Source organism: Nelumbo nucifera, chromosome 6 (genome assembly GCF_055504915.1).
Source record: "Nelumbo nucifera cultivar China Antique chromosome 6, China Antique-T2T, whole genome shotgun sequence".
NCBI lineage: Eukaryota > Viridiplantae > Streptophyta > Magnoliopsida > Proteales > Nelumbonaceae > Nelumbo > Nelumbo nucifera.
In genome coordinates, this window is record NC_142654.1 from 15,405,895 (window position 1) to 15,427,120 (window position 21,226).

Here is a 21,226-nt window from a genome sequence, read left to right on the forward strand (position 1 = left end):
TACCAAGAGGAAAACGAATGGACCTGAACCACTGAATATTGGCACACCCTTGTGAGGTTTTTCCTCTGCTTGTTTTGGATCGTGTGATCCTGTACCTGTGAAAGGCTGCTGTAGGTCACGTATGACCTGTTTTCTCTACTTGTTGGTTTGATGCCTTGTGTGTAAGGATCTCCCCTTGTGATTATTGCTTGTAGACCTGCTGAGAAAACTAGTAGGCTGGGACTGCTACTCCATACAGGTCTGAAAATCAGATCTGTCATCTTGTTTATTTTGGAAATCGGTGCTGGTCTTGTGCTCAAATTAAGTCCAAAAACTGCAGTGTGGGTGGACTAATCACTTGTTGTGTGTGGAGTTTTTTGTTCTGATATAAGGAGGGATCCTAAGTTGAAGTTTTTTGATAAAAAAATTCTGTGTTGACCATGTCTTCTAAGAATTCTGCTACTTCAGGGATTTCTGGAAATCAAAATGGGGTAAGTGGGGGAATGGGTATGAGTTTCCCCATGACTGTCATTCCCTTTGATGGTCTGAATTACCTTGAATGGTCTAGGGGAATAAAACTCTACATCACTGCTAGGGGAAAAATAGGATACATCAATGGGAAAGTGAAGGAACTGAAGTGCGGAAGTGCTGAATATGATAGATGGAACCAAGAAAATGGTATGGTAATGTCTTGGCTCTTGGTTTCCATGCTGCCACAGGTGAGAAAAACTTTTATGTGGGCTGAAACTACTTGTGAAATATGGGAACAAGCAAAGTCCACCTATTCAGAGTAGAGACACTATGCCAAGATATACCAACTGCAAGCTGAATCGTCCACTTGTAAGCAGGGAGAAAGGAGTCTCTCAGTGTACTATTCGGATCTGACATCGATATGGAAAGAACTTGATCACTATTAGAATGTTAACTGGAAGTGTGATGAGGATGCAAAGGCATACAAATCACTTGTATCTCAGCAACAGGTATTTGCCTTCCTCTTGGGGCTGAATCCTTCATATGAGTCCATCAGGGTGCAGATCTTGGGAAGTAAAGACATGCCATCAGTTCAGGAGGTTTATGCGTTGGTTCAGTTAGAAGAAAGTAAAAGAAATGTGATGAATTCTATAGAGGGGGAGCCAGTTGCTCTAGCTGTTCGGGGAAGTTCAGCTACTAATGTTGGAGGTGGTTCTAAGAAGGGTGACTCTCAGAAGAGAACAGATGATAAGAGTAAGCTTGGGTGCACTCACTACTTGCTGGGATCTCCATGGAAAACCTAAATGGGCACAGGATTTGGGTAAGAAGTCAACAACTGATCAGGGAAAGAAACCAAGTCAGCAGATTCAGAAAAGGTATAACTCAGCTAATATGGCATCTCAAGAGACTGGTCTCATGGTAACTCAGGAAAGGCATCCCAGTTCTGACCCTAAGGAAGAGATCATCAACTCCTTCCATGACCATTTGGAGTTATATGGTAGGACTCTTTTCCAGATGGATACTGGTCCTACTCCTACCTCTTTTGCATCTGCTTCAGGTAACACGACCACTGCCTTCCATGTGTCATCTTGTACCTCTGATTCCCCTTGGGTAATTGACTTTGGAGCCTCAAATCACATGACCGGTAAGTCAAATTTATTTCAGGCATACAATCTTCTCTCTGGGAGAGATAAGGTGAGACTAGCTGATGGCTCTTTCTCCACCATAGCCGGCCAAGGAACCATATCTCTCCCACTCGGCCTTACCCTTTCTAACGTACTACATGTTCCTAAGTTACCTATAAATCTACTTTCCATTAGTAGTATTACTCACTCCTTGAACTGTTCAGTTACTTTTCTATCCGTCTTCATGTGTGTTTCAGAATTTGGCCTCGGGGAAGACGATTGGTAGAGGAAGCATGGTGGATGGCCTCTACATGTTGGAGAATAAAGCTAGTCTTGTGGCTATAGAGTCTTTGAGTTCGTCCAGTGAGAGTCAAGCCTATTTATGGCATAGTCGTCTTGGTCATCTTTCTTTTGAGTCGTTAAAAGTTATGTTTCCAAAGTTGTTTTAGTCTTTGTCAGTGAGTCAGTTGCAATGTCAGACATGTCAATTGGGTAAACATTGTAGAAGCTCTTTTTCCTTTGAGAAATAAAAGATCTGAATTTCCGTTTCATATTGTTTATTCTGATGTTTGGGGCCCTGTTACTCTACCTACTGAGGTTGGATATAAGTATTTCATTATCTTGATCGATGATTACTCTAGATACACCTGGGTTTACCCTATGCGATCTAGAGAGGAAGTGCCTAAAATTGCGAAAGACTTTCAGCGCATGGTGTTCACTTAGTTCCAAACTAAAATCCATATTTTCCAGTCGGACAATGCAAAGGAATACTTCCATAGTGATCTCACAAAATTCTTTGCTTCGAGTGGATCACTTCAACGAAGCTCGTGCTAGGACATCTCAACAAAACGGTGTTGCTGAAAGAAAAAACCGTCATCTTCTTGAAGTAGCTCATGGCTTGTTAATCCATATGAATGTTCCAAAGCGCTTTTGGATGGATGCTGTTCTGTGTGCTATGTACATCATCAACCGTATGCCCTCTCGGTTACTAGAGTATAAGGCCCCACATCAGCTTTTGTTTACTACAACTCCGTTGTTCCCCATTCCAATGCGTGTTTTTGGGTGTCGTTGCTTTGTTCACAACTTGTCACCTACTCGGGGTAAACTTGATCCTCGTGCTATTCCTTGTGTCTTCCTTGGTTACCCTCTATCTCAAAAGGGGTACCCTTTCTATGATCACGTCTCTCGTAAGTACTATGTCGCAATAGATGTGTCCTTTGAGAATCAACCTTTGTTCTCGGTTTCTCCTCAGGGGGAGAGTAGGGTTGAGGAGAAACAGGCTCAGACTCAACTACCTGAATGGATATATGCAATGAAGGAAGAGATTGATGCATTACACAAAAATGGCACTTGGGAGTTGGTGGATCTTTCTGAAGGGAAGGAACCAATGGGGTGCAAGTGGGTGTTCACAATGAAACACAAGGCTGATGGAACTGTTGAAAGGTACAAGGCCAGAGTGGTGGCAAAAGGTTTTACACAAGTATATGGAGTGGACTATGCAGAGACTTTTGCCCCAGTAGCTAAGAACTCTCCCTGACTATCTCCTTGGAATTGAAGTTGCCCGCTCTCACAAGGCATCTTTATTTCCCAAAGGAAATATGTACTAGATCTACTAGAAGATACAGGAAAACTGGGGGTGAGACCAATTGACTCACCAATTGAACCTAACCATCATTTGGGAGTGTTCTTGAAAGATGTGAAGAAGTTTCAGAGACTTGTAGGGAGACTCTTGTATTTGTCTATGACCAGGCCTGATATTGCTTATGCAGTGGGTGTCCTTAGTTAGTTCATGCACAATCCTAAGACAACTCACCTTGAAGCTGCAGAGAGGATCCTCAGATACCTCAAGAAGTTTCCTAGAGCTGGTTTGCTGTTCCAGAAACATGGACATTTAAAGGTGGAGGTATATACTGATGCTGATTGGGCAAGGGTAGTTGATGACCGAAAGTTTACCAGTGGATATTGTGCCTTTGTAGGGGGAAACCTAGTCACATGGAGAAGTAAGAAGCAAAGTGTGGTGGCTAGGTCTAGTGCTGAAGCAGAATACAGAGCCATGTCTCATGGAGTTGCTGAAATCATGTGGATAAGAAATCTGTTAGGAGAACTGGGTTTTACAGTTAGCAACCCTATGTCACTCTATTGCGACAATAAGGCTGCTATCAATATTACAGCTAATCCAGTCCTCCATGATAGAACGAAACACATTGAAGTGGACAAGCATTTTATTAGAGAGAAACTTGTAAGTGGAGAGATGTGCACCCCATATGTCAGCTCAGAAGAACAACTTGCTGACATCTTCACCAAAGGCCTTCATCATGTGTGGCATAATGATTTGTGTGACAAGTTGGCCATGATTGACATCTATGCTCCAACTTGAGGGGGAGTGTTGAAAGTGTTAAAATAATTGATTTTATGTTTGTTAGGGTCTGTTTGGCTGATTAAAGCCTTTTTTATTTTAATCTATTATTGTACTATCACTTAGTAGGGGCACAAGGGCCATTTCCCTTATTTTTTCGCCCTATATATTATAATGAAATTGGCGCCGCCAGTACTATTCCATTGCCTCAACACTTCTTCCTTCTCTTCTCTTCTCTCCTCTTCTCTCCTCTTCTCTTGTTGTAACCTTCAATCAGATTTACTGTCAAGAAGCTATTAACTTGACATATGTCCAATTCATCCCTGCTAGCTTTGTAAAATGTTTGGTCTGACTCTCTCTCTCTCTCTCTCTTATAGATAGATAGACAGATATCAATATGGCTTTCTCTTAAACTACTCACTCCCCATAATTTAGTTGAATTAACTCCTGGCTCAGTTTGGGAAGAGTGCAAATACAAATATGTTCAGTGCGAAACCTTGTAAACAGTATTTCTAAACCTTGTATTTGCACTCTTCCCAAACTGAGCCCATGGTACTAAATTATGTTTTTTCTTAGTAAATGCACTTTTTATTAAAGTGCAACTCATAAAAATTAAATTTTAATCATTGAGTAGTTTGACTATAGTCCTATTAAATAATATGTGCTTTCAAATAAAGTGAATATCCTGAGTTAGATTACTAATCTACTGTCCTTTCTAGTGGCAAACAGAAGTCTCAAGTCCATCAATGGTTGCCTATTAACCAAATGTTAGAATAATTGTAATCGAAACCATGCTTCTTTCTGTTTTTTTCTCAAAACTGTTGGTTAATCAAGTAACCCTTCTTGTTGTGAATAATGAGAAAGAAGGGAAAAGAGAAGCTAGAAGAGAAGAGAGAACAAGGATAGAGTAGGTTGTTTGGTCTAATAATTCAACATGCCAATCTGTCTCTCTAATGAAGTCTCCATATAATATTAAAATTACCCAAAATTACAACTCCCCCTGTGAAGCTGATATTACATAAAGTTCCTGAATATAATTTTCTTCATAAAATATCTTCATTCCTCATTTACATAAAGTTCATGATATTGCCTCTTAATAGAATATCAGGAGGTTCTGCAATGTTCTTCACTATCTTTTCTTTTCTTTGGAAACTTATTAAGTAAGATATCCATGTTATTCATCAATTTTCATGTATAATAACTTCTCTGTTGCATTTTTTAGATCCTACATGGATTATTGAAGATTATAACAAGCCAACCACCATGCTCAGTGATAGCACAATGGAATGCTGGGTGGATTCTGCAGAAGTTATTAAGTTGTCAAGAAAAGAATCTTACTGATCATGAACTTGATCTTTTTAATGTAAGGACTTACATGATATGCTATTTTCCTTGTATTTATCCAATTTATTTTTTTCTCCTAGTTATACTTATTTACGTTCCTTTCGTTAGTGTAAGACTGTGGACTTATAAAACACCATAATCCCGGTTGACCCAACTTGAACTTGAACCAAGTCATCCCTGTCCAAATTAGTATAAAAATCAGGCCATTTGACCAGTGATTGACCACTGGCAACTTAAACCAACTTAACATTAGAAAATTCTAGAATAGTTATTAATGAAATAAAGTAATATATGAAAGGTACGGGCTCCCAAATAGGCCGGACCTGGATTCTCTCTCTCTCCCTGCAACTAACATGGAATCATCACCATTTCCTCATACCTTCGAAGGTTTGACCACTGCCTTTCTGGAGTCCACGAGCTTATAGTTAGATAGTTTCAAATATTTTCATTTTAGAAGATCCAATTCTTGATGACCTGGATCTTACATGCTTGAGACTTTTAGTTCTAAAACAAAAACTTTGGAAGTGATATATGAAGGCAAAAAAAATCATTGCTACTGTCTCTTTTTCTTTGTTTTTGAGTGCTATAAATACAAAAAAAAAACCCTTGCTACTCCTTTAAGTGTATAGTAGCACATTGCAGGAAAGGTCATGATGATGTTGAACAGGGGGAACAACCCCCTCAAGAAGATGCTGAACAGCCTCAACTTAGAAGGTTTACAAGAGTACATCAGTTGTCAAGAAGGTATTTCACCTCAGAGTATGTTCTAGTCATTAATGAGGGGGAGCCAGAAAGCTTTCGATCTCACCAAGACAAAGGCAAAAGGGTTAAGGCTATGCAAGAAGAAATAAATTCCTTGCATAAGAACAACATTTATAAGTTAGTGGAACTTTCTAATGGTAGAGAGGCATTGGAGAACAAATGGGTATTCGAGATCAAAAGAGATGGTGATAAGCAAGTGAAGTACAAGGCTTGTTTGGTAGTGAAAGGCTTTAGTCAGAAGAAAGGAATTGATTTTGACAAAATCTTCTCATCAGCTGTGAAGGTGTCCTTCGTTCAAGTGGTTCTAGATCTAGTAGCTTGCTTAGACCTAGAGATTGAGTAGTTAGATGTCAAGACTGTTTTCCTTCGTGCTGAACTCATTGAAGAGATATACATAGAGCAGCCATAAGGTTTTCAAATAAAAGGAAAAGAGCACTTGACTTTTGTAGAGAACACTGATGTGGGCCCCACAGCTATGGTCCCACTGTGTTCGTAGGGTAGAAGATGTTCTAGTCTGCCTAGGGTTAGCTATTGGTCATTTAGTTGTTTCAGTTGTTATTTATTTCAGTCTTATTATTTGCTCTATTTGTTATGTAAAGACTAAGGGCAGATCTGTCCTTTCCTTGTAATGAGCATAACCTATAAATATTAATTAAAGTGGCGGCGGCAGAACATTAAGCTTCTGCTCCTCCTTTCAACTCTTGTGTTCTACTGCTTCTCCTCCCTCTTCCTCTTCTTTCCTCTTACCTTTCTTCTTATTTTCGATCCTAAAATCCATTAGGGTTCAAGACTGATAACAGTCCTGAACTTCTATTTGGTATTAGAGCTAGGGTTTTTCATGTGAGTCTAGTCCAGCCGACCACATGAGAACCATCTAAGGCTGGAAGCTGAGAAAGCAGAGTTCGTTGACTGGTTCTTGGAGATCTCCAGAGGATTGGCGGCTATTTGAAGAAGTGGCACAGTTGCAGCGAGTTGGTGATCAGGAAGAATCAGAGAAGGCTAGGGTTCGGGTAACCTTGGTAGGCAGCGAACTGCATCCTATTGTAAGTCTTTTATTTTCTGAGAGAAGTAATATCAGAGAAGATAGGTTGGACCTATCCAGCAAGGGTGGCCGAACCACTCTAGGGTTTTATCTCTCTATTCTCTAGGGTTTTGTCTTATCCCTGCGGCAAACCCTAGTATTGGACTGAACCTTGTGATCTTATCCCTCCTCAACGTTGATCAGTTTTAGGGTTTCATATTAACCCTAATACAAACCTTATCCGTACGGTACTGTCTGGAGTGTACGGCTTTTAGGACTGATTAAAACCTCAAATTGGCTTTAGCATATCAGATTGTTCTTCAAACTGTTTTTCAGTTTTCTTTTGGGGTTTCGAACACTTCTAAAGGGGTGAAAACAGTTCGGACTGTTGCTGTTGTGCGTGGCTATTGATTTCAGATCAGTTTTATACATGTTTCATGCACATCTACTGTGAGTACAGATTGGTTCTATACTGATTTTGTGATTGTGGTTGGTAGTCCTAGTGCTGGTTTTGACTGTAGTAACCCTAATTTTGAGACTTCTGGTTCTTGACCGAAATGAAGTTTAAGAATCCGGCAGAAGGCAGTTTTGGGAACAACAGTTATGGTGGTGGTTCTGAGACAGGTTTTCAGATTACAACCGTAAAGTTTGATGGATCAAACTATTTGGAATGGGCCCAATCAGCCATGATGGCTATTGGGGGAAGGGGCAAAGTAGGGTATCTCTTGGGAGATGTGGCAGAACCTTCCAAGGGAGACCCTATGTATACCAAGTGGGTCCAAGAAAACTACTTGGTTATGACATGGCTCTGTAATTCTATGCAGCCCCATATCAGCCGAAATTACTTATGGGCAAAGACAGCCAAGGAGATATGGAATGTGATGAAAGAGACTTACTCCCAACCCCTTAATGTTGCCAGAGCATATGAATTGAAATGTGAGGTGAATTCCCTTAAACAAGGAGAGAAACCGGTGTCAGTCTACTTCTCTACCTTGAAGTCCCTGTGGCATGAGATTGATCACTTAGAGACTCTTGAGTGGGAGAGTCCCAAAGATGCTCAGATACATAGAAAGCACATCGAGACAAACAGAGTGTTTGAGTTCCTGGCAGGACTGAATTCAGAATATGATATTGTGAGGCAGCAGATTTTGACCAGAGATAGTGTGACCCTCTCTCAGGCATACTCCTTAGTGCACAGTGAAGAGACCAGGAGGAAAGTCATGATGCAATCTCAGCCGCTTACACCTGCCTTGGTAGCTGTCAAACCCAAAACAGAGGGTGATTCAGAGAGGGACAGAAAGAAGGAAGATAAAAGGGATGTGGTGTGTGAGCATTGCAAGAAACCTAAACACACAAAAGAAACATGTTGGAAGCTGCATCCACATTTGGTCCCGACAAAGTTGAGAAATAAAAAGGGTAATGCTCATGTGGCTATGACTACTGATTCAGCATCCTCATCTGGCACAAGAGGCACACCATTAGAGACCTTAGCTGTAGTTCGGGCTGCTCTAATACAATTGGAGAAGGAAGTTGGTAGTTCAGCTCAGTTACCGCAGTCACCGTCAGCCCCGGCCACATCGGCCTTTGCACACTCAGGTACTCGAGCCTCAACCTACCATGCCTCTGCTCCAGGTACTACTGAACCTTGTTGGGTAATAGATTCAGGTGCATCCGACCATATGACTAGCTTGCCCTCTTTGTTTACTACTTATTACTTATCTTCTGGTAGGGATAAAGTATCTATAGCTGATGGCTCTCTTGTCCCTATTTCTGGCAAGGGTGACATCAAACTGTCGGATACTATATCCTTGTCCTCTGTCTTGCATGTTCCTAAACTGGATACTAACCTCCTTTCCGTTAGTAGTATTACCAAACATTTGAACTGCTCAGTAACTTTCTTTCCTGACCGATGTGTTTTTTAGGACCTGGAGACGAAGAAGGTGATTGGGACTGGCCGTGAGACGAATGGGATCTATCTGCTCGGGGAGAGTTCTCGTCGGGAAGAGTCAGTGGATAAGAAGTTACTTGTTTCTCAGGTTGTGAGTCCGGTTATGCTTTGGCATAACCAATTGGGTCATTTATCTTTCGGTCCTTGAAGAGTATGTTTCCTACTTTGTTTGAGTCTGTTGAGTCATCTCAGTTGAAGTGTGAAAGTTGTGAGCTTGCTAAACATTGTAGAAACTCTTATTCATTGAGTAATAAAAGGAGTAATAGTTCTTTTGATATTGTGCATACTGATGTTTGGGGGCCATATCACATTCCTTCTATGGGTGGGTACAGGTATTTTTTGTTATTTGTTGATGACCACACCCGGTTTTCTTGGGTTTATCTTATGCGTTCACGAGATGAGGTGCCTGCCCTGACCCAAAACTTCCACCAAATGATCCTAACCCAGTTTGATGCCAAGATCAAAGTGCTTAGATCTGATAATGCAAAGGAATACTTTGCTAAGCCATTGGCATCGTACCTCCTTAATCATGGGGTTATCCACCAGAGCACTTGCCCTCATACACCTCAGCAGAATGGGGTTGCACAAAGGAAGAATAGGCACATCTTGGAGGTGGCTAGAAGTATTATATTTACCTCCAATGTCCCTATTCGCTTATGGGGTGATGCTATCCTTATGGTGGTATATTTTATTAATCGGATTCCTTCCCGGGTTCTTGATATGAAACCTCATTTTTCCCTTCTATACCTCAATGAGGAGTTGTTCACTATTCCCCTCAAGACATTTGGTTGTACCTGTTTTGTTCAGCTTCTCGGTCCCCATCACTCCAAGTTTGAACCCAAGGTCTCCAAATGCATCTTTCTTGGTTATGCACAAACTCAAAAGGGTTATTGTTGTTATGATCCTGTCTTAGGGAAGAAGTTTGTATCCATGGATGTCACTTTCTTTGAGGAGACACCCTACTATTCTCGGGTCTCTCCTCAGGGGGAGAGTAGTGAGCGTGGAGATTTGGGTTCTTTTCTTCAGGGGGAGTGCAGTGAGGACAAGGTTAATACTTTTGGGGCTGTTCCCTTACCTATTCCAGTTGGTGATGAGGGCTGCAGTAGCAAGGGTGGTCAGAGGGATCGGGAGTTGAGAGTCTATCACAGGCGATGCAGGCAGGTTGATCCCGGTCATCAGCAGTCCCGGCCAGCTCCAACCTCTTCTGCGGCTCCAAGTCCAGATATTACAGTCCCAGGGCCCATAGAGACTCCTTCCATTGTTGCTACCTCACCCTCTGCAGATGACCTTGACCTTTCCATTGCCCTCCGTAAAGGAAAACGACATTGCACCACATCTACAGCCCACTGCATCTCCCAGTTTGTCCTATGATCGCCTATCTCCCTCCTACAGGTCCTATCTCACCTCCGTTGTTGATGTCCCTATTCCGAGAACAATGCAAGAAGCCCTATCAGTCCCGGAGTGGAGAGGTGCAATGCAAGTTGAAATGGATGCCCTGTTGAAAAATAATACCTGGGAGCTAGTTGACTTGCCCAAAGGAAAGAAACCAGTTGGATGCAGGTGGGTATTTACTGTGAAGCACAATGCGGATGGTTCCATTGAGAGGTACAAAGCTCGGCTAGTTGCAAAAGGGTTCACTCAGACTTATGGTATAGATTACTTGGAGACATTTGCCCCGGTAGCCAAGATGACCACCATTCGGGTTCTATTATCTCTTGCAGCAAGCTACACTTGGCCTTTGTACCAAATGGATGTTAAGAATGCCTTCCTGAATGGGGACTTGCAGGAAGAGGTTTACATGCAGTTGCCTCTTGGATTCTATGATACAGAGGCAGGTAAGAAGGTCTGCCAGCTCAATAAGGCATTATATGGTTTGAAGCAGTCACCTAGAGCTTGGTTCGACAGATTCAGACTAGCCCTTGGGAAGTTCGGTTATGTATAGGCCCAGTCAGATCATACACTATTCATCAAGAGGGTGGAGTCGTCACTGACACTACTTGCAGTATATGTCGATGATATTGTGGTGACAGGAAATGACAACCATGAGATTGAGTCCCTCAAATAGCTCCTTCATCAAGAGTTTGAGGTGAAAGATCTGGGTACACTATGGTATTTTTTGGGTATTGAGGTTGCTAGATCTAAATAGGGGATCTTTGTCTCTCAGAGGAAATATGTTTTAGATCTCTTGGCTGAAACTGGCAAGCTGGGTGTCAAACCTGCAGATACACCCATTGAACAGAACCACAAGATTAGTGCAGAGAGTGGGGAGCTGCTTGAAGACAAAGTTATGTTCCAGCGGTTAGTGGGAAAGCTCCTATATCTATGCCTCACCCGGCCAGATATCAGTTATGCCGTTAGTGTTGTCAGTCAGTACATGCATTCTCCTAGAACCACACACCTTCTAGCAGTAGAAAGAATACTAGCATACTTGAAGAGATGCCCGGGTAGAGGTATATTGTTTAAGAACAATGACCACATGAAGGTGGAAGTCTATACGGATGCCGATTGGGCTGGGAGTGTTGATGACAGAAGGTCTACTGCTGGATATTGTGCTCTTGTGGGAGGTAACCTGGTCTCTTGGAGGAGTAAGAAACAGAGTGTTGTCTCCTGATTCAGTGCTGAAGCTGAGTACAGGTCAATGGCTAATGGAGTGGCTGAAATTCTTTGGCTGAGATCACTACTTGAGGAGTTGGGTATTGAGTATGAGAAGCCCCTGATGCTGTATTGTGATAATCAAGCGGCTATTAATATAGCACACAACCCAGTGCAGCATGACAGGACTAAACATATTCAAGTTGATTGACACTTTGTACAAGAGAGGGTCTCATCACAAGAAGTGTGTCTCCCATACATCACCTCCAACATGCAGCTGGTAGATATCCTCACCAAAGCTGTACCACGGAAGAAGCTAGAGGTAGATCTATCCAAGTTGGGAATGATAAACATTTATTCCCAACTTGAGGGGGAGTGTAGAGAACACTGATGTGGGCCCCACAGCTACGGTCCCACTGTGTTCGTAGGGTAGAAGATGTTCTAGTCTGCCTAGGGTTAGCTATTGGTCATTTAGTTGTTTCAGTTGTTATTTATTTCAGTCTTATTTTTTGCTCTATTTGTTATGTAAAGACTAAGGGCAGATCTGTCCTTTCCTTGTAATGAGCATAACCTATAAATATTAATTAAAGTGGCGGCGGCAGAACATTAAGCTTCTGCTCCTCCTTTCAACTCTTGTGTTCTACTGCTTCTCCTCCCTCTTCCTCTTCTTTCCTCTTACCTTTCTTCTTATTTTCGATCCTAAAATCCATTAGGGTTCAAGACTGATAACAGTCCTGAACTTCTACTACTTTCAAGTTGCATAAAAGCCTTTATAGGTTAAGGTAGGCACCAAAGCAATGCTCTAAGAAGTTCGAATCATAAAGATGGGTCATGGGTATATAGTGATTTAAAAGGTGCGCCTCAGGCACACCTAGGTGCACAGGCGAGGCGCATTTTAGGGTAGGCGCCTCACCTAGGTCCTAGATGTAGCCCATTCTAAAGGCACACGCTTGGTGCACCTTGCGCCTTAGCCCAGGTGTGCGCCTTTTGAAAATTTAACGCTTTTTCCTTTTTTGAGTCTAGTGGCTGGGTCGGGGGCTCCACCCCCGGACCTCCGTGACATGCCCCTCGAGGCAAGCACCGAAGCTACGAGAACCCCCTATTTGGTAATGCTGTCCATTCATTCATCCTAATAAAATATCTTCTTAAAAGCAATTAAAACTATAAAATCATTATTTTTTGTGTGAAAAGTCAGAATTTAAGACCCTAACATGGACTTGTTTGGGCTTGCCTCGAGGGGCGTGGCACAAAGACGGCTCGTAGAATTAGGAATGTAATATGTCACATTAGCTACTTGATTTAATTGAGAAAAAAGAGATTGTGGGGTTTATATGCTTGAAAATGTTTTATATGTTTGATTTCATTTTTAAATTCTCATTTGAATATGCTTTACATATTATGTTTATGCATTTTAATTTTAGATAATAGGTTTTTTAAAACATTTATTTTAAAATTCAAGTTTATATTTTTATTAATATTATGTTTTATAATTTTTTGACTTTTTTTAGCTTTTTTTTAATTGTGCGTCTCACCTTGCGCCTTGCGCCTCAGGCACAAAATGGCCCTTGCGCCTTTCGCTTTTAAAACACTGTGGGTATAAAGGATTAGATCTAGACTATTATGTGTATGTAAGGAATTGCTCCAAGGGTAACATCATTATATTGTTGCTCTATGTTGATAGTATGCTAATTGTTGGAAGAGATATTGACATGATTAGCAGGTTGAAGAAGGAATTATTTAAGTCCTTTGGCACTAAGGACTTTGCCCAGCCTGACAGATTTTGGGCATGAACATTGTTTATAACAGGAAATCCAGGAAACTTTGGTTATTAAGAGAAATATATTGAATGGTTACATACAAAGTTCAATATGAAGGATATTAAATCTGTCATTTCAAGTTGAGTTCCATGTCTTGTCTGTCTAGTAAGGAAAAAAAGAAGTTGAGGTGTTCCTTACTCCTCAACAATGCGGATTTTGATGTATGCAATGGTTGCACAAGACCCGATATTGCGGGCATGTATCTTGCCAACCTAGGCAAGGAACACTTAACATCCATCAAGTAGATTTTTAGATACTTAAGAGGTACTTTTAAGTTATGGCTATGTTTTGGAGGCTCAAAATAACCTGTTCTGGAAGGCTATACAGATTCGGATTTAGCAAGAGACCTTGAGTCAAGGATATCTACTTTGGGGTACTTGTTCACTTTTGCAAGGGGAGGCAATTTATGCTGGAAAAGAAATATTATGGATGAAAAGGTTTCTTAAAGAACTGGGTTTGTCACAAGAGAAGTATGTGGTATACTATGACAGTCAAAAGTTTTATAAACTTGAGCATGAATGCTGCATATCATTCCTGAACTAAGCATATTGATGATGCTACCATTGTCTATGTGATGTCTTGGAACAATTGATGTAAGTTGAAAAGAACCACTCTAACTGGAATCAATTTGTAATGATAATGAATGTGGATCCCAAGGAGAAGCATGGATTCTATAGAACATTGTGCAGGATGGATGCTAGGTGAGCACTCTAGTTGGCTTTGTATTCCCTCATGGGGGGGGGGGGGTGAGATTATTGAGGTATACCAGGGGTCAACCCCATGAGGATTGCTCACTTGTGTTAAAGTATAGAAAGGGGCAAGAGAGTAGTTTCTCTCTTTGACCCTAGTTAAAAGAGAGTGACACTAAGTTTGGCTTGGGGTTTTTACTCTTGAGGAAGAAAAAGTAGGTTTTTCTCTTGTTCTCAGGAAGGAAGTGTACAAAGAGACTTGGGTGCTTTCATGGGTGGTATCCTGCTCCTCAGAAAGAACTATTAGACTCTAGTTCATTGGATTGGTTTTCTCCATTGGTGTGTAGAAGCTGTTCTTTCAGTGAGGAAGTTGCAAGTAATTTGGTGCATTGCAGTGGTAACCCAAAGATTTTTGGCATAAAACCTTGAGAACATTCTGTACTGTTACTATTTGATATAGTGGATTTTCTCTCTGTATTGCCTCCTGGTTTTTCTCTCTTCATTGGAGGGTTTTCCACATAAACCTCTATGTTGTGGTTTGCCTATCTTCTATTTGATATTTTTCATATTATTGTGGTGTGGTTGGCTATTGTTTTGTTTTACACGGTTCATGCTTAATTCTCTAACCTAGAAAATCCACCATTTCCTCGTAGTTTTTCCCTCTTCATTGGAGGGTTTTCTATGAAAATCTGTGGTTTTTCCTATCTTCTATTTCATATCGTGCTTATTATTGTGGTGTAGTTGGTTATTGTTCAGTTTTATATGGTTCATGCTTATATTCTGTAATCTAGAAAAGTAGAGTTTTTCATTTTTATGGATACTCTGTATTTCACTAATGTAGGTTATTTAGGACTGCAGAAACAGGGTATTTGGGAAGAATGCCTAAAACAGAGTATTTAGGAGTCACAGGGCACTCCATATTTCTCCATATGAGTATATTAACACAGCACCAACCAAGAGGTTTCTTCAATAGGAATCACAATCCACACCAAACATTGGATCAACCGGCATTAATGTGGCTCACAAGCTGTATGGTCATCTTACTCTTGGTCCCACAAACAGTCTATTCACCATAATCTTCTTAATCTCTATTTGTATTCAAACAAACAAAGGGAATCACATTACTTCAACAAATACAAATAGGGAATCACTATTTGTATTGAAACTTGCTCTAATATCATGTAAAGGTTCAGTTACAGGTATTAGAAGCGGAGAAGAGAACTGAGTAAAGAGAGCAGTCACGCTTTGAGAAAAATGAAACTGCTGAATGACAGAAAAAATACTCTCATTTGGCCAGATCTGTGTGTATAATAGAATTCATAACTGATGAAAAATTACAATTGTACTCCTTTAAGTAAAAAATCTCACATATTCTTCTCCACTTATATGGGATATAAATGATGCTATTATAGGTCATAGACTTTTGTATAAACTGTACTGCACTCCAATACTGCATTTAGGTAGAAATATCCTATATATTGCAGTATTTCCCGAGGCAGGAGCTTAACATTAAAATCTACATTTAATATGAGTTGTTTTTTTTTTCATCTTTTGTGGAGCCTTGTGTGCTTGTAAAGGATATACCACTTCTATATGCCCATCAGCACATTCTGCCTTTAAAATACATCTATACCATATAAATATTTTTAGAATTCTATAATTCATTCTTTCTATTTACAGGTTTCATATGAGAGGTCCTGTGAAAGACTTCATAAAGAGATAAACAATTTCTGGTTTGATTTTATACCGGTTACTTTGAAGAATGAATGGGAAAACTGTAGAAAAGGTATTCAGTCATTCAACATTCTTTCTCTTATTTTGCTACTGATAAAAGAAAAAGAAAAGAGTGGCAACTTTTTATTATTTTCACACATTGCTAAGGTTTGAATACAGAAAATCATGTCATATGAAGTTTGTGGCATTTCAATAGATTTACTCTTGGTATCATATTGTAGCTCTCACAGAATCATCAGAATTAAAGGATCCCTTTTTTACTCTTGGGCTTTCTTCTCAGAACCACACGCCTGATGGTAAGTACATCTTCTATCTTAATATTTTGTGCTTTGCATTGTTATTATTTTTTGTATAGCAGCTTGTTATACTTGTTTTGGTTTTTTCAATGAAATTATACTTTACTTTCTCTCAAAAAAAAATCTCTTCTGAGATGCCAAATGGAAGTTAGTTGTTGCCCCACCATAACTTTAGTCTTACTGCAATACTAAATTTTGTACATTTACACATTGCAGAGGATATGACATCTTCTCTTGCTTGGGAAAGGATGGTCAATGTAGTCAAGGTTTGCATCGTTGTTTTTGTATGATGAATGCCTGGTTTGCAGCAGTGCCATATATGTTCCTTCTCTATATTCTATTTATGGAAGCAATTTAAATTATTTCCTGGATTTTATTCACCCAGAAATTTTATTGTTGTTGTTGTTGTGCAATTGAGAAGAACAGATAAGAGAAAAGAGAGACAAAACAAAGTTGAAAAGGTTGTAAGTGGTCTAGCAGCATCCACTAGTATGTGTTTGGTATCAATGTCATTTCTCCAGGGTGTTTCCACTAGGTCAGCACCATGTAGGCGTTTTGCTTTGCTCCTAACTTTTTTTTTTTTTTTTTTGGTTGGATGTTTTCTGTCTATTTCAAGTAACACTTAGTGTCTGGTTTTGTGAGAGCCACTTTTGAAGAAAGCGTCATTTTGATGCTTTTTGCAATAGAGCCAGTGTCTTTTTTTGTTTTCTTTTTGCCTATGTGGCACCTAATGGTGCCAGTGATTTAAAAGGTGTGCGTAGGCACTCAGGCGAGGCACATTTTAAGGTATGTGCCTCACCTAGGCCCTAGGCGCAACACTTTCAAAAGGTACGCACTTGGTGCGCCTAGGCATGCACTTGGTGTGCCTTGCGCTTCAGCCCAAGCGTGCTCTTTTTTTAGTTTTTGTGCTTTTTGTTCGTTTTTGAACCTAGCAGTTGCATTGGGGACTCTGCCCTTGGACCCCCGGCCAAGCCCCTCGAGGTAAGCCCAAGAAGTCCATGTTAGGGTCTTAAATTCTTAATCCCTACACACAAAAAAATGATTTTATAATTTTAATTGCCTTTTAAGAAGATACTTTATTAGGTTGAATGAATGAACAACATTAGCAAATAGGGGGTTCGCTCGCTTCACTCACCAAAGCTCCAAGAACCCCATATTTGCTAATGTTGTTCATTCATTCATCCTAATTAAATATCTTCCTAAAAGGCAATTAAAATTATAAAATCATTTTTTTTGTGTGTAGGGATTAAGAATTTAAGACCCTAACATGGACTTCTTTGGGCTTGGTACAAACACGACTTGTAGAATTAGGAATGCTAATGCTTTCCATCATATTAGCTATTTGAAGTAATGCAATTGAGGAAAAAATTGAGATTGTGGATTTCACATGCTTGAAAAGGTTTTTATGTTTAATTTTATTTTGAATTTTTCATTTGAATACACTTTACATGTTATGTTTATGTATTTTGATTTTAGATAATAGGTTTTTTAAAACATTTATTTTAAGTTTTAATTTTATATTTTTTATTAATATTATGTTTAATATTTTTTTTTGCATTTTTGAATTTTTTGGCATTTTTTGTATTGTTGCACCTTGCTTCGAAAAGATGTGCGCCTTGGGCGCAAATTGCCCCTTGCCCTTTTTTTATGTCTTGTGCTTTTATAACATTGAATGGTACTAAACCTAGAATAACTTTACCGAATTCTAAGGTGTGGTCATTGCTTGAGAATACGACATTGATACCAAACATAGCCTTAGTTAATATATATGAGAGTGTCATAAAGTTGGGTAAAGAGACAAGTATACCCCTGTTTACACTTGTATTACAAAATACAGCATTAAAACCAATGTTTTAAAACTGACCTAGAAACAGAACCATTTTTGCCTCAGTTACCTCAGTTATTGGGTTAGTGGTTCAACCATCCAGATCGACTCGTGATGTCATAAATAAAATATTAAAATTTATAAATATAAATTATAAAAATTTCAGAAATAATTATATTAAAAAGCCTACAGATTGAAAATGTAATAGAATGATGGAAGATGTAAAATAAATACAAAATGCAAAAATTGTTGTTCATTCAATTAAAGTGTAAGATTGACCAAAGATATAAATCAATGTATCAAAGCAATCAAACTACAGATTTTCTAAAAAAGTGGTAAAATTGTAATAGACGGAGGAAAACCCTCTTTCTTTTGTTGTTTTGGTCACTGCTTCATCACTTATGTTTGGCGTTCGAGGATAATTGCTGATTTTGTTCACCATTGCAGGTCATCATTCACACTCTACAGTTTATCTGTTTTTTGCCCTGATAGGTCTTGAGGTAGCCATCTTACCGGTCTTGTTCGCCATTGGAAGAAGAGGTCATTGCTTGTAGGTTCAGAGTGGAAATGAAGAGAAGATTATGGTAGCAAGGAAAGGAAACATAAAAAGGCAAAAAAGTAAACCTGGTTTTGGGGGAGAGAAAGAAGAGTACAGGTGTTGGAAAAGGAGAAATGAAAAGACAAAAAGTAGAACTACTTTTGAGAAATGGGAATAATTGAATAGGTTCAACAGGATATAGTGTAGGACATACAGTCATTTATTTATTTATTTTATTTTTGCTTGAAAGGCAACCTGCAAACCATTAACCGAGCTAAACGGTTCAATGGTTAAACCATCTGAATCACTGATTGTTTTGACCGATTCAACAATTTTTTTCCAAAATATCAGCCTAGGGCATAAATGAAACCAGGAACATGACCGGTTTCCAGGTCAAACAGTTTGACCACCCGGGTCAACGGAATTTTTAAAATACTGGTTAAAACACATCATTACACTACTCCCCCTCAAGTTGGGACATATATATCATTTATCCCCAACGTGTTACAAAGATTAGTGAGTTAAATGCTTGATATACCCTTAGTAAAATGCATCACCTTGTTGCTCATTTGAGCCTACATAAGGAGTAAAAATCTCCTCTTTCCAATCTTTTCCTGATGAAGTGTTTATCGTCTTTAGATATGCTTCGTCCTTCCATGTAGCATTAGATTGTGAACTATATTATTAGCAGCTTTGTTGTTGTAGTAGAGTGAGCGCTTTTACCAAAAATAAAAGGCTGAGTAGCAAACCCCAACTCTGCAAGAACATTCCTAAGCCATAAAATTTCAGTCACTCCACAAGTTATGGCCCAATACTTAGCCTCTACTCTAGACCAAGCCACCACATTCTATTTCTTGCTCCTCCAAGTCACCAAACTCCCTCCAACAAAGGTACAATAATTTGTAGTGGATCTCCTGTCATCAACCAATCCAACCCAGTTTGCATCAATATATGCCTCTACCCTTAAGTGCCCATATTTAGAGAAAGAAATTCTCTATGCTCATATTGACTAAGGACTCCCATTGCACAGGAAATGTCTAGTCTAGTCATAAAGAGGTATAGAAGCTTACTAAAAAGTCCTATGAAATTGCTTAGCATCAGCAAGAGCTTAGCATCCATTCTCCCCAAATCTGTAACTAACCACAATTGTACTATTAGCTAAATTGACTCTTAACTTTCTAGTGATCTAGAGAAGATCTAGGATGTACTTACTTTGGTAGATGAAGATGCTCCTATCTAGCCTAGAAACTTCAACCCTAAGTAAATATTTAGCAAGCTTAGATTGTTTACTTAAAACTGTGACTGTAGAAATGCCTTTACCTTTTGATTTTCAGATTCCCAGTTTCTGGCAACGAGTCTAATGTCAATATCATCAACAAAAAGGCATTTTTTATGTCCAACTGATATAGGTGCCAACCAAAATTAGCAGCCAGAGAAAGGACCTGTATGGAGTTCATCTTAGCAACCAAAGAAAAAGTTTGTGTAATCAACTCCATACATTTGAGAGTAACACTTGGCAACCAACTTGGCTTTATATCTCTCCATTGTTCGATTTTCTCAATGTTTTAAGGAAAACACCGGTTTGCACCCAATAGGCTCTTTCCCTTTAGGAAATATCTGCCAAGTCCCATGTATCATTTTTGTGAAAGGGCCTTTGTAACATTTTTAGGAATGAAGGTACTAGAAATAGTAAAAAAAAGGCATGAAAAAGAGAAAGGTTATCACAAGTGGTATAATTTGCAATTGGATATACTTAGTCGTACAGGTTTAAGTACCTTTACGAAGAGCAATAAGAACATCAAGATAATTAGAAGGAGAAATACCTAGCTGAATAGGACATGTACTACTCTTCAGATTTGTCTCATGAGATCATGTTGGCATAGGTTGCACTGTTTCTGATTTGTTCACACTTGGAGATTTATGCTAGTCTTTTTGCAACAAGAGTACACAAAAATGGGCTTAAACACAGAAATAGCAAAGAAAGGTGAACTTACCTGTCCTGAAGCTCCCTTTGTAACTTCTCTCCTTGAGAGACAGGATAAAAGCAAGGACTAACAGTCCAAGAACATAACATCCATGGATATGTAAACTCTCTGAGAGATAGGGTCATAACACCTGTACCCTTTTTGAGATGACAAATACCTAAGGAAGATACAATAAATAGAATGAGAGTCCAGCTTCCCACAAGGAGGCAAGACATGAACAAAGCATTGACATCCAAAAGTCCAAATAGGACTAGAGAACAATGGATACTGAGGAAAGAGGAATTAATGGGGAGCCTTGAATTGAAGTATATGAGACAGCATTTGATTGATCACATAGGCAGTAGCAAGTACAACATCTGCACAAAACCACCTCGGTGCATTCATATGAAGTGTTGAAGAAGTTTATGTTTCTGATTCTTATGTTTATGTTGTACACACTCTAGTAGGCGGCAGGGCATTTTCAACAGGGTGTATAGGGCTGTGAGTTGCTGATCAAATACAGATTGAATAATCTGATTGGAAGAAGGGTTTTGGAGATTTTTCAGTCTGAGTTTTGAAGCCTAAAGAGAGCTCTAGAGATTTCTGCCTAGAGCCCAAGAAGACTAGAGATTTCCTGATCATGGATTTCTGGATGTTGATTACTTGTTCTGACTGCCTTTTTTAGACATTGTTTGATCTGTTAAGAGTCTGGGGAGGGAGCAGAGCAACTGGGTTTGTTTTCTAGAGTGTCTATTGACTGCAGCAC

The 21,226-nt window shown here is 39.5% G+C and overlaps 1 protein-coding gene across 3 annotated transcripts in view; it reads left to right on the top strand.

The window, feature by feature from the left end:
• The window catches only part of LOC104589941 (protein TRANSPARENT TESTA 9-like), a 55,980-nt gene that overhangs the window by 30,174 nt on the left and 4,580 nt on the right, over window positions 1-21,226 (top strand). For all 3 annotated transcript variants that reach the window (XM_010248424.3, XM_088889908.1, XM_088889909.1), the window contains 4 exons: window positions 5,153-5,293; window positions 15,784-15,889; window positions 16,059-16,133; window positions 16,350-16,399. In XM_010248424.3, the coding sequence (XP_010246726.1) occupies window positions 5,153-5,293; window positions 15,784-15,889; window positions 16,059-16,133; window positions 16,350-16,399 (372 nt within the window). The remainder of the gene's footprint in view (window positions 1-5,152; window positions 5,294-15,783; window positions 15,890-16,058; window positions 16,134-16,349; window positions 16,400-21,226) is intronic.